The sequence below is a fragment of the Protobothrops mucrosquamatus genome, unplaced genomic scaffold (genome assembly GCF_001527695.2).
Source record: "Protobothrops mucrosquamatus isolate PMUCROS unplaced genomic scaffold, P.Mucros_1.0 scaffold762, whole genome shotgun sequence".
Classification (NCBI taxonomy): Eukaryota; Metazoa; Chordata; class Lepidosauria; order Squamata; family Viperidae; genus Protobothrops; species Protobothrops mucrosquamatus.
This window is the reverse complement of record NW_015387031.1, coordinates 191,724-205,929: the sequence shown is the minus strand read 5'-3', so window position 1 is coordinate 205,929 and position 14,206 is coordinate 191,724. Positions and strand designations below refer to the sequence as shown.

Sequence of the window (14,206 nt, the reverse complement as noted above, 5' to 3'; positions counted from 1 at the left end):
ATAGTGGGCATGACATTGGCATTTGCCCTGCATATGAGTTGATGTGCCTTTAGAGCCAAGCCTATATTTTCTTTTTAAGTTTCTGACTAAAGCTATAGTAGTAGGCTATACAGTGCTTAAACAATTGTTTTTGAACAAGCAGGCGTAGGGTTTTGAATGGCAATCAGGATTGAATTTGAATGGCACTCAATTCTGGATTTCTGTTACTGTTGTTTTAGGAAGCTCCTCTAGACCAAACTAAATGGAACTAATAGTTGTGTTAATCACAGCCCTACTCAGTTAGTTTAGTGACAGTCAATCTGAAGTACCATGAATACTGATATTGTGCTCTGTTACTCAGCACAGATTACTAGAAGCATGGTTCAATATTAATTAAATTAATAATTCAATATTAATGAAACAAAAGTAGAGTGCTATATGCATTCCAGAAAATTTTACCATTGGTAACATTCCCCTCATTGTGCTGTTATGATAGTACTTTTCCATTGAATAAAATTCAGTGACAGTTTAGTTGAGGTCACGTTCAAACTTAAAACGGATCTTTTGCATGCCTTTACATTTTCCTATGGTAGGTCTAATTTCTGCAACTACTACGTTTTAATTGATCTTTCATTTTTCATGATTTGTGTTTAACTTCACATACAGTAGTGGATGAATCCAAATGTGTATACAAATATATTTAGCTGTCTTCAGTAGATTAAGCAGTTTAGGAACCTTGCAACACAGAACTAAGAAGCTGTTGGTTGAGGAAAACATTCCAAGATCTCCCAGCTTAGCTTCAAGGAGTTAATTCTGCATTTCCTATATCACAGGTCATTTCTCCACTAGCAAGCATCTTTTAGAATCATCCCAACATTGATGTGCCATGATTAACAATAAAGAGGACAAATTTTACATCACTGCAGTGATAAGTGGATGATGCTATGAAAACATTTTTTAAGACACTCACTAGTGGGGCAATGGCCATAGCTTTTTTCTCCATACATAAGTTCTAGCTCAGAGATAATTTTGTAGTCTAAAAAATATTAGTACTGGGGAAATGTTATATTTAAACTTACCAAAAAAATTGTAAGTGCTCCTTGATAGTAGAAGAAACCACAAAAATTGTCTAATTATTTATATACATTTGGAAACTGCATTGCTTGCCTTGTTAAGGATGTTTGCTTCTTCTTTTTTTTAACAAAAAATATTTGTTGTGATCTTATAAAAATAACAAAATAAGAAAGCAGCATCAAAACCTTGAACATTTGGGGGGGAATTGTTTCTCTGCACTAAATTAGTTTAGGAGCTCTAGTTGCCCAGAGCGACTGTTATATTCATACAAGACTGGGCTGTAATTACACCAGAAAAAGCACAGTTCTAAAAGTCCAGGATGCTTTCACATGATGGCCTGCAGCCATTTTGATTCTTCCAAACCATGGAGAGAAAGTCTTGTTGTCGTGGCTGAGAAGCACCTCACTCCTCTCTCTTGTTCTGAATGGTCTTGTTTGTGTCAGTCTGCAGCTGTGTATGGTTTTATGTCTTATAATCCTTCATCACCTCTATCCTATCAAGTCATATCTAAAGTAGAAAATTAGTTTCCAGTGAAAGTAATATGTAGTGCTTTTATGATATTTGTGTGCAATATCCCCTCTTCCATTGAGGATATTTGATGTAAAGGAAATAAGCTCAGTTCCACAATAAAAAAATAAAATAGTTCAAGTGTTGTTGGGGTGTTTTTTTCCTTTTATTTGTAAAGATGCAATTTCCATCTAAAAGAATCACATTCACGCTATTCCCTTTTTAAATATATAAATTTAAAATAAATATTTGTATTTATAGTAGATGTTCTAGTCAATGGAAGTATACTAGAATAAGTAAGAACTATATCTTTGTATCATTTTCATGAACAGATATGCCCTTTCCTATTCAGTGGGGTGCTTATGAAGTGCTAATTTTGCAGTTCTAATCTTTTGCACCTATAGCTGTCCAGCTTTTGCCAAACTACAACTTCCCAGCATCTCTTTCTATTGGCCAGGTTGAGTAAATGCTTCCCTTGCTTTGAAGGTGGAGTTAAACTACTATAATTTAAGGTTCCTACTGAAGCAGTATTATCAATTCTCACCAACTTGACCTATTGAAAAATGGAACGCTTTAGCGATAAGAAACCCTAATATGACTCAAAGATTCCACCAATATATTGTTAGCAATTTGTTCACTTTGGCGGAATCTACAGGAGCCATGGGGAAATTATACTAAAATTAATGAACAATTAGTTAATTAAACTGCTTGCTTGCCAATACAACCTTTCAATATATTGTCAGGAAAATGGGATATTTGGCCCTAAATCTGCTTAGTAAAGTAGTAAACACCAAAGATTCTCACTTTGGTGTTATTGTTTGACAGCAAAGAAACACAATTTCAATTATAGCAAGTTTGCATTTTAACTAGGGCTGAAAGTTATGTAGTTCAATCAGTAAGCAATAGCAGATTACTCATATGGGAAGAACTACAAATTCTTGATCCGTTTTTGGCTTATATAAGGCAAATTTCTTTAGAACACATTTTTTACAAAGTAGCAAAAATTATTTATTTTAAGGATTTTTCCTGTAGGTGCCAACAACAGTACCTGACATTGTATGTTGAATCTCAATTCAAAGACTTGTGTTTAAAGGTCTTCTGAAAGGCCACATGCCTCTTCTGGCAAAACAGCCATTTCTGCTTAAGCCTCCTTGTAAATAGAATATCCTATCACATAGGAAAGGTTTTTGTGATTGACTAAACTTAAAGTTTAATATAAATAAATAGATTACATTTATATTCCACCTTGTCTTTCAAAGACTAAGGTAATCAGCAGAGGTCTTATTTTCATTTTGATCCATGACAACCCTATGAAACTTCTGAGAGGATGACTCTTAACTCTAAAAGTTCATGACTGAGAATGGCTTGAATGTTGGTCTCAATCCTAATCCAAAATTTTAACAATTAACCCCACTGGTGCCACATCTCTGACTCAAGTTTCTTGAAATTAGGAGCTGAAGCAAGGGATGCTCAAAGATGAAAAGTCATTAATTGTGTAGTCTAGGGCAGTGATGGCGAACCTTTTAGAGACTGAGTGCCCAAACTGCAACCCAAAACCCACTTATTTATCGCCGGGTGCCAGGTGGGCATGGCCCACTGGGTGGGCGTGGCTGTGGTGGTCATGGCAGACTGGGTGGGTGTGGCCAAGGTGGGCGTGATCACATGTGGGGTCCAGGCAGGGTTGGGGGAGATCCAGGGGGTCTCTGGCAGCTGGGGCGGTGGGCAGGAGGCTCGTCCTGTGTGGTGAGGCGAGGCAGGGTGGGAGTGCCATTGTCGCAGGGCAAGGCAAGGCAAGGCAGGGGCCGGGGCGGCTGCTGTCTGATACCATCAGCCCCTGCACACAGAGGCCAGCGAGCGCATGGGTGCTGGGATGCATCCGGCCATGTGGGACCTCGGCGAGTTAGCGGGTGGCTGGTTGAAGAGGGACAGTTGCCATCTCTGGGGCATGGTGCACGTGCCCACAGATAGGGCTCTGAGTGCCGCCTCTGGCACCCGTGCCATAGGTTCGCCACCACTGGTCTAGGGCAGCAACTCAGAGGACAAGGACTACTAATTTTTCAGATTTAAGAGAGCAAATCCATTATACACTAAATTCATCTTTTCTACTTAGCTATGACCCATAGACTGGATCTTGTTGTATTGTTCTCTATGAATAGGTTTACTAATGTTTATTTATTTACCAGTTGTAATGATATTATCCTGTGTCTGGGACAGCCAAGCACTAACAGTGATCTGAGACCAAAGCAAATCCTCTTCCAATCAGTGTTGATTCTTGGTGACTGCCTAAATTAGAGCCCACAGTTTTCTTGGCAAGATTTTCAGACATGGCTTCTTGCCGGTGCCTCCTTCCTAGGGCTGAGAGAGAGTGACTTACCCAGGAATACTTACAGTAGCTGGCTTTGTGCTGAAGATGGAACTAGAACTGTCTCCTGGTTTCTAGCCTGGTACCTTAACTATTACCCTAAACTGGTTCTCTTTCATTGGATTAAAGGCTACTTTTTAGCATGCTTGCATAATCATTTGACTAAGACAGGAAATAGGAAAAATGAAAGAATTTGACAGAAATGTCTATAACACCAGTTTGGAAAGAGAAGCAGCTAATTGGTGACATTCTCTGAATAAAAGACAGCAAAGGCAAATTGGATGGTTCTATAGAAAATAGGACTCTGTAAAACAGAAAAGATAGAAAGAAATAAAAACAGCAGTAAATGATAAAGTTGGAATTCCAACAAAACTAGAATGACAGAGGGCAATTCCCATTAGGAGTTGCTATGGTTCAGTCCATAAATCAGAATAAGTTAGACCTCAGTATCTGATTCAACAACTCCTCCCAAATGTTCCTGTCCTAGCTGCTTTTTAACATCAGATGCAATATCATTCTTAGAAAGTAACAAGAAACGGGTTCCTCCCTAGTGGCCTTCTTGCTCTAGAAAGTTTCTCAAAGATTGCTTGGCACATAATGTAACATAATATACTATATAGGTAGTTTTAGGTTAACAATGGCAATTGGAACCGAACTTGCCATTGCTAAATACCAAGGTCATAAAGTGCAACATCAGGTGAGTTAGTGCTTAGTGATGGCAATTCCTTTTCTGTTGTGGCCCCCACCCTCTGGAATATTCTCCTGTTGGAGGTGAGGTCTCCCCCCACCCACCCACACAACATACTCCTGACCTTCCAGAAGATCCTGAAGATTTGGCTCTGCCACCTGGCCTGTTATGTTTGGGGATGTCTTGACTTGATAGAGGTTTCCACTTCCAGCCCCCCCCCCCCCGTCTTGGTTTTTAACTTTTATTTCATTCCTCTAATTTTAATTCTCCTGTAGTACTTTTTTACTTTTTATCATATCATAAGCCAAAGTCACTGTATATGTGAAATAGGGGCTATAAAAATTTAATAAATAAATAAGTTCTGATGGTTTTATTGCTGTCATCAAGAAACGGCCATGACGGATGATAAGCAAAGACCTCACATGATCACAACCTCTGACTTATTGCTGGCTTCTTCCCTTTCGCTTATGGGAAGCTGAGAGGAAAGATCACAAATCATGATCAAGTGTTCACAAGGATGCCATGACAACTGGAACTTCAACCACTGTTGTAAATACCACTCATACAGGGCTATCACAAGTTCAAATGGTCACAGAATGAATGGATATAAGCCAAGAGCTAGCTTTATTATACTTAAAAGTATATAAATAGCTGTCCAATTTGAACAATGAGGGCCTGTGTGGCGTACAATAAACCAGTAAACAAAGATGTAAAAACAAAATACAAAATGCCAACTAAAAACAAACATTAACCAATTAATCAGCGATCAGGAACTAAATCTATTGCATTCTTCCATATGTATTAGCTCCTGATGGCACGTTTAGTTTTATATTTAAACATCAACTCTGGCAAGAAGATTGACATAACAAAATGAAGATTTATTTTATTGAGATTTTTACTATGTTGTATTATAAAAGTGTACAGTGCCTTCCTAGGTACAGTCCAGGTCAGCCACTTTTTCTCTTATTTGTTAGTAATAGGAGTTGCAATCTGACCTATTTCAAGGACTGAGAAGGGCTGACCCAGATTAATATTCACAGATCACAGCAGAATAGATTATTTCTTATTCTCTGAACTACCCTTTAACTCCCAAGTTGGAAAGCTGGGAAATTGTACTTTGATCTAGAAATAACAGAATATGCATGAATATATGTACACATTCGAATTACATTTATTTATTGTTTTCTCTGAATTCTAAACTATCAGCAATGCTTGTCAGTAACTATCATGAAAAATAGTATATGCTGACGATGAAAAAAATTCTTCTGAATATACTATCTCACCCCAACATTATTAGAAAGGAACCATTTGATTAAATGACAGACTTTTGTTCTCAGACACAACAGAGGTAATATATACTTTCAGAAGAACAGTAATAATAATAGATTTCGGAGACGGGGATGACATATAGCCTGGATCGTGTAAAGATGTAATGTGTGGACAGCCAAGTCTGTATTGCAATAAAGTACTAGACTGGATGAGACTCTGCTTATTGCCAAGACAATTTAAGGCATAACGGAAGTCTATAAGCAAAAGCATCATGTGGCTGCATTTGCTTTTTTTCGGCTCTCCATCATTTCCTTAGCTTTTTCTTTCATTTCTTTCTCCCTTTCAATCAGCATTGTTTGCTCTTTATCCCACTCCTCAAGTTTCTCTTTGTATTTTGTAATGTCTTCCTCTTCAGATGCTGGTAGCTTCTCCTCAACAAGTTGAGTAGTCAGAGTTAACAGCTTCCTAGATTCCACCTTGCCAAGGGAGTGAAGTTTAGAATTCAGCTCCTGTCATGGTTGGCATAAGAGAGAAAGAAAAGGAAAGAAACAGTTAAATCGGTTTCACTACTTCTACAATAGGCTGGCCTGGCCTATATAATCTTTCCTTCCTTTGGAACTGGAATTTGACATTCTACAAGTAGGCCTATTACAGCTGATTCACATTTATTCTTGGAAAATTGCCCCGGCCACAATAAATGAGCATTCAGCCTTTCCCAAAAGGAAAAACCAAACAAAGCCATGCAATGGTTTATATTTCAGATATTGGGTAGATGTTTTAGCATTATGTAGTGGGGTATTGTGGTTGTTTTTGTTTGTTTAGTCTTTGTTTTTTGCTGTAATCTGTCCTCCCAGATTCACACAGTTTGAATTGGGCAGCCCTATAAATCCAATAAATAAATATATACAATGACATACATAAGCTAGATTTTTTGTAAAAACATATTATTTAGTAATAACAAAGCAGAGACTAAATTTATTAGTTTTTAGTTTGGTTAAGTGCTGGAGTAGGCTGAACTTCTAAAAGCATTAATAAAGCTTCCTTAACAAAAGTTCACTGCCCTGAAATTGACAATTGCTGGCCATTCCAATGTTTTAAGAGTCCTCTGGTCCCATCCTTAGGCACCCTGCTGAGGCAAAGACTTACGCCAAATTGCTTCAGCCAACCTTACTGTTAGCAGATGGGAATAATTAAACTATGAATTGTATAATGAAGAGATCCCAGCTTCTTTATGCCATTGAGCAGTAGATTCCTATATGGCCTTTTTCTAAAGATGTTTTCGAAGTTACGCTCAGCTCTGTGTAGGCATTACAAGGTGAGCTGAAAGGAGGGACCTTGACCAGACCTCCTCCATCATCAAATAGATGGTGCAGTATTTCTTGCAACACCACTACAGCAGTGTTTCTCAACCTTGACAATTTTAAGGCATGTGGACTTCAACTCCCAGAATTCCACAGCCAGCATTGCTGGCTGTGGAATTCTGGGAGTTGAAGTCCACATGCCTTAAAATTGTCAAGGTTGAGAAACACTGCACTACAGTGATGAATCATAAAAAAAATTCACTTAAGTGCCTTAAGATGCAGGATCATTTGTGGTTAGGGATATTTTATAGGACAGCTTGACATTCAGTGGGCAGAAGGCAATTTAACTGCCTTAAAAGAGAAACACCCCAGAGAATGAGAAGAAAACTATCTCAGAAATATGAAACCAGCAATTTAAAAATTCTATGTGTTTTTCCCCCCAAATAGTTACTTACAGTAAATGAATCTAAGGATTAGCTGGCATTGACATAAGGTCAAATAAGATGCATAGTAAACCAATCTTCTAAATTTCTTAGACCACAGCCTACTGAATAAAAGACTCTTAATTCTGTGTAGAAATGTACTATTAAATCATTTTCTATCATTCACTTAATACATGAAACTTTTACTCTGCCAGGAGTTCAAGATAGTAGCTTAATCGTCAAAATATAACTGGTACTGAACCCTCATCGATTCAGATGGACTGCAGACTGGTAGTTTATATTTCCTCTTCTGGAAGGCGAGGATGACATTTGTTGTCATCCCAGCTTCTGAAATTTTACTCCAAGAGTTCTCAAATATTACTAAAATGACTCTGAAATTACCCTCTGCTTAGTATCTTCAGTAATCTATCTGACCCTGGTTTAATTTAGTGTATTTCTCTTTTACCCTCTCCTTGCCTATCTTATACTGCAGTTTTCCCTTACTTCTGGTGGCATAATGACTACCTAAGGCTTCATCTCCCTTCTGAGGGAAGACAGTCACAAAAATGGAAGTCAAGTGGTTTCACATACCCAAGAACACTCATTGTTTTTATATCTCCTGCAAGCTTTAGCTCAGTGGTTCTCAACCTGTGGGTCGGGACCCCATTTGGGGTCGATCGACCATTTCATGGGGGTCGCCAAGCAAGGCTGTCCGCCATTGTTTTTGTCCGCCATTTTTTACCCCTTTTCCGGCGGGTGCCTTACCTCCCTTGGGCTGGGCCAGCTGGTGGTCGGCCTGCTCCGTCTCTGCCGCTTGCCAGCTACGCCTCAGCCGGCGCAGGGGGCGGAACCACGCATGCGCGGCGCTCCTGGGCAGGGAAAGTCCTCGACTTACGACCGGTTGGGTAGTCCTCGACTTACGACCGGTTTAGTCCTCGACTTACGACCGGTTTAGTCCTCGACTTACGACCGGTTGGGGTCGCGGCATTAAAAAGGTTGAGAACCACTGCTTTAGCTCATTCTGAAATTTAGCTATTCTAACAGAGTTCCTACCATTTTGGAAGACGATCTCGCAGTCTTCTTCAGGTATGTCCCTCTCTTTCCATCCCCCCACTTTTTCCTTTAATGTTTTAGATAACTCTGCATGTATTCATGTTGGCCTCTTTAGATCACTCCTGGTTTGTTTTTTCTTGTGGGGACTGTTTGAGACTGCACCTCTAATATACCATTTTGTAGAATTTCCCAATTGTTTCTTCTACCTTCTGACCAACAAAGTTCCCAGTAGGGAGGACAAGGATAATAAGTTAGATTCCCATCAGATTATCAAGCTCACTGAAAACTAAACATTATTGTTACTGCATACATCTTTGAAAAACGGTTACCAGATGCAGAAAGGCGTCATTTATTTCTTCTGTTTGCCCTGGTGGTCTACCCAAAACTCCCGAAGTGATGTTATTTTCTCTCTCTCTTGTTGTTATTCCTAGATACTTTCAACATGCTCTGCTGAATTTCTGTTCAAGTACATTTTTCTTTTATGTACAATGTAGTATCCCTCCATTCTTTCTCTTGGGTCTGTTCCTTCTGAATAAATTGCAGTTTTCCATGGCTGTGTGCCAATCATGAATATCATCCCAACATGTTTCAGTGATACCCATCATATTATATTTGTCTTTGTTTTTCTGAACTAGGATCTCTAGTTCTCCCTATTTATTTCACATACTTCGTGTATTAGTGCAAAAATATAGGCGTTCTGAGTCTGATCTTTTGGCACTTCTCTTTTGCTATTGTTTAAAAGTCATCCTAGTCTCCTCTTCTCCTTTGTGCTCTGCTTTTTGGTCCCAATCTTTGAATGCATATTAGGTCTTGGACTTTTTCCACTCTCACCCTTTTGGTTTAATTTAATGCCCTAATGGCAAGCAATAGTAATAGCTCTTAGACTTATATACTGCTCCATAGTGCTCTACAGAACTCTCTAAGTAGTTTACAATGTCAGCATATTGCCCCCAACAATCTGGGTCCTCATTTTACCAACCTCGGAAGGATGGAAGGCTGAGTCAACCTCAAGCCCATCAGTATCAAATTCCAAGCTGTGGGCAAAGTTAGCCTGCAACACTGCATTCTAACCACTGCGTCACCATGAGACCTAGCGGTGAGACAGGCAAGATGACTTTCTTCTCGGGTTTTGTTAAAGCAAGGAAGGCACTGGGCTAATTCTGACATACAGTAGTTCAACATTTATTTATTAAATTTATTTGCTGCCCATCACATCGCAAGGCGCCTCTGGGTGACCTGCAAAGTTAAAACCAGTAAAACAATACAAATATATATATAGCAAAAAATTGTAAGTTATAGTAAAAAGATGAGGCGGGAAAGAACAGAGGAATACAGGGGGAAAGATGGGATCTCCTATTAATCCATTAACCACCTCCAGCGTGGCACTCCCCCATTGGGGCCCCAAGCCAACTGACAGAGCCAGGTTTTCAGGCCTTTACGGAAGGTGAGGGAGGTGGGAGCAGATATTTTAGGTCATTGATTAAGAATCCAGTATTTTATAATCCTTTCTCAACCCTGGTGACTTCTGAATATTTAGACTTCAAATGAGCTCTCAAAGGGAGTCCTGAATCAAAATTTACAGTATAGAGTACAGTATATCTAGCCTTTTCTTAGGAGGTGACAGTATACATACTGTAAGAGAAATAATACAGAAATAATACAGAAATTAGACTGAGATGACATTTTTAAATCTTCTAGCAAACAGTGAACTTCAACTTGGGTCTTTATCTAACAGGTATAGTCCAACATTCTAACTATTAAGCTATATCAGCTCTATGTAATCACTTACATACAGATGTCATTCAATAACTCATCAAAGGAAGGGAGCTAATAAATGTAAAGCCTTCTGAAGGAGGGAGCTAATAAATCTAAAGCCTTCTGAGATGATGAGGATCTAAAAAAATAAATATGATAATGTGATATATATAGTTTCTATACCTGATATGAAATCAGAATTACAGGAAAGTTTTCCAGCAGCTATATGATGCAAAGAACAGATATATGATTCTAGGAGTGACATTTTATTTTAATTATTAGGAGTTTCACTTATTAAGGCACATGTATGAAAAATAAAAACAGATTACTAGCAATCAGGTAATAAGAAAATGACACTGAACATGATTTTCTCCAGGCAAATTCCTGGCTGAAACAGTAAGAATGTAACTCAACATCGATACCTATCAATAGCCAAGAACCTGGTGCATTACTAGTGGGGTAATAATTAATGATGTCTTATTTCCTCAGGAGGGAAAAAAATCCAGAGGTGGAAGGAGACCGCATACCTTAAAACGGCTTAAGTATTCAGGCAGTCGAAGCAGCTCGTTTTCTTCTGGCGGTGTCTGCTTCGGTGCTTCTTCTGAATCCTTGGGGTCTTCTGGAGAAATATCGGGCTCAGGTGCCGGGTGCAAAATATCTCCCAGAACATCAATCTTTGCAGCAAAAAAATAAAAAATGCAGTGGATGACGTAAAGTAACGTAAAAAAGTGTCCTATGTGTGAATGTCTTTTCATCGTTTGTGCATCTTCCTTAACATCTTGAGAACATAACATTAAAATTAAAAGCCAAACAAGCTAGGAACTAAATATCAACAACAGAGTGGATTGAAAATAGGATGCAGTACCTTAATTTTTTGTTTTTGTTTTTAACCAAATCTCTTGGTTTTGACTGCAGAAAAGAGCTTAACTTTATGGAAAGCACGTATTGTAAACTGAAAATATAAAACGACAATGCATAACAAACTATTTAAAGGCCAAAATAGTTTTAAGAGACTGAAAATATTAAGAATTTTTAAGTTAGGTTTTTTTTTCATGCTTGCATGTTGGTTGAAGACTGATATTTGATGAAGCAGACCAGGCCTTTCTGAAATTACTACTGATTTTATTATTGACTCCAAATTAAGTCACAGATGCTTTTATGCTGATAATAGTTTGAATATTCGTAACAATTACAAGAAGAGATTACAATGTATTATGTTATATAATTTCTATCTGAATTCCTGTTTTGGAAAGAAAAGGCTTCGTATCAGGTGGTCTATGATTTTCAACAGAATCATGCACCTATACCAGGGGTAGGCAACCTTGGCTCTTTTATGACTCGTGGACTTCAACTCCCAGAATTCCTGAGCCAGCCATGCTGGCTCAGGAATTCTGGGAGTTGAAGTCCACGAGTCATAAAAGAGCCAAGGTTGCCTACCCCTGACCTATACCCTTTCTTTGATAACAAGTAAACAAAAAGCCTGTCTGAATAGAAATCTGAGTGACTCTGTATTATGAGTTTTGAATGTGTTTTCCAGAAGTTGATATTCATCAGCACTGCATGAAAAGTTACTAGTCACTAGTTACAAGGAATAGGAAAGATCAGCGGCATTATCAGTAATGTCAGAAACAGAATCAGCAATGAGGTAAGGGTGAAGGAAGCATTTTTCTGGGCTTTCTGAATTTTTTTTTTCCAAGGTGAAGGTTTATTTATTTATTAATCAATCCATTTTCTATACCACCCATCATTCTTACATGACTCTGGTAATTTACGAATGGAATGGTAAAATCATATAAAAGCCATAGTTTAAAAACAATTAACAAACAGAATTAAAACAGAGTTTAAAAGAACAATTAAAAAGATGAAAAAGCAGAGGGAGCACCTTCAACCCACCAACCATCTCCAAGGCTGTATGACAATCTTAGTCCCCCCCATGCCAGTTGATACAGTCATATTCAAGAAATACTTCAATACATATTCAAGCTATATAAAACAGTGCCGAGAACAGTAGCAACCCTGCTGCTGAGTCACAAATATACCAGGGCCACATTTGCTTAAATGAGTTTTCACTTACTGCTTCCTGGCAAAGCTTCACATCTTCAGGGAGCAGAGCCACATCCTCCATTACTTTCAAGGCTCTGTTCAGATATCCCGGGGTCCACATGAGTGGCATTAGGTGGTAAACAGCTCGCAATCCTTTCTGCAGCTCCACTTTACCTGTGATTTAACAGCTTTTTACTCCATTGCTTAAACGAGAAAACACAGCTAACCCTCGTGGCTAAAGAGATGTGGTGATGAATATAACACTAGAAACTATGTCAGCATTTTCTTTAAAAATGGACATGGAGTTCTAGTGGGCTGCCAGAAAATTTTAACTGAGATTGTAGGATATGGAACGGGTGGAAACTGATCAAGGAGAGAAGCAACTTAGAACTAAGGAGAAACTTCCTGACAGTTAGAACAATTAACCAATGGAACAACCTGCCTCCAGAAGCGGTGAATGCTCCAACACTGGAAGTTTTTAAGAAGAGACTGGACAGCCATTTGTCTGAAATGGTGTAGGGTTCCTGCCTGAGCCGGGGGTTGGACTCGATGACCTCCAAGGTCCCTTCCAACTTTATTATTATTATTATTATTATTATTATTATTATTATTATTATTATTATTATTATTATTATTATTATCATCATCATCATCTTCTATGTAGGCCATAACAACAAAATCTCCTCCTCTATTATTACAGTTAGATTCAAAGTAGAAAGCAGATACTGTACTGTACATCAGCGGTCTCAAACCTTTCTAGCTCCACAGACCGGCAGCAGTGGTGGTGGCAGCTGTGGCGGGGGGGGGAACAACCTAGATTCAGGGCATGCGCAAATGAAGCTTTGCGCTCTCACGTGCTGCTTGTGCACCCTGGTTTCCAATCGGCTGTGGACCAGTACTAGTCTGCAGCCCGAGAGTTGGGGACCCCTGCTGTAACAAAATTCCCAGAGGGATATTAAGAAATCCATCAGGCTTTGGCTTTCAGAATGCTTTTCTAGTCCTCTGCAATTCACAAAAAAGGGCCTTTAAACAATGTTGAAACAATATCTGTATATTTCTTCTAGGAAAAGAGTGTCTGGTTTCAGTAAGTATTTCTTGGCCTAGTTGAGATTAAGTTCTATATTTTTATTTATTTGATTAATTGATTGATTGATATAGTTGCCCATCTCAACTAGTGACTCTGGGTGGTAAACAGATTTAAAATAAAGTAAAAACATTGGAACAATTAAAATTCACGGAAATATTATAAACCAGATCACCAATATAACTAATATAACTAAGAAAGGGGTCCCTGCATGCATGTGGGGTCCCAGGCCAGCCTGATCTCTAGAGTGTGAATGCTGCTTGATAGTGAGATGGACAGCATCATAAATGAATGAGCGTCTTTTATTCTTTATACAGGTATATTCCATTAGATCTGGCATAATTGCAAAATGCACATACTGGTAGCACAACAGAAAATAGCTTTTGACCTTCAGATTGTTCAGGTGTATCTTTTGTCTACAGAAGTAAAGTGATTTGCTAAAGCTAGTTCCTTTTTAAATTGTTCAGGGATGTATTCTAAAGATTTGAAAATGCTAATCAAAGACAGATTTTTAAAAGGATAGCTGAAGTGGGACAAAAATGTGCTAATTGGTTTACAATTTTGATCTCTACTGCAGTAGAATCAGCCACTTTTAAAACTGTACCATCAGGTAAAATTAGGATCAGTCTCTCATTCTGATACGTCATTTTCACTCCTATTACAGCTGAG

The 14,206-nt window shown here is 38.5% G+C and overlaps 1 protein-coding gene across 1 annotated transcript in view; it reads right to left on the bottom strand.

Annotated features, from left to right (window-relative positions):
* Positions 1-5,219: 5,219 nt before the first annotated feature.
* MRPS27 (mitochondrial ribosomal protein S27) overlaps positions 5,220-14,206 on the bottom strand; it is a 50,376-nt gene continuing 41,389 nt past the window's right edge. The window contains exons 9-11 of the mRNA XM_015818541.1: positions 12,485-12,627; positions 10,938-11,084; positions 5,220-6,388 (exon numbers count right to left, since the gene is read on the bottom strand). Of these exons, the coding sequence (XP_015674027.1) occupies positions 6,149-6,388; positions 10,938-11,084; positions 12,485-12,627 (530 nt within the window). The 3' untranslated portion in view covers positions 5,220-6,148. The remainder of the gene's footprint in view (positions 6,389-10,937; positions 11,085-12,484; positions 12,628-14,206) is intronic.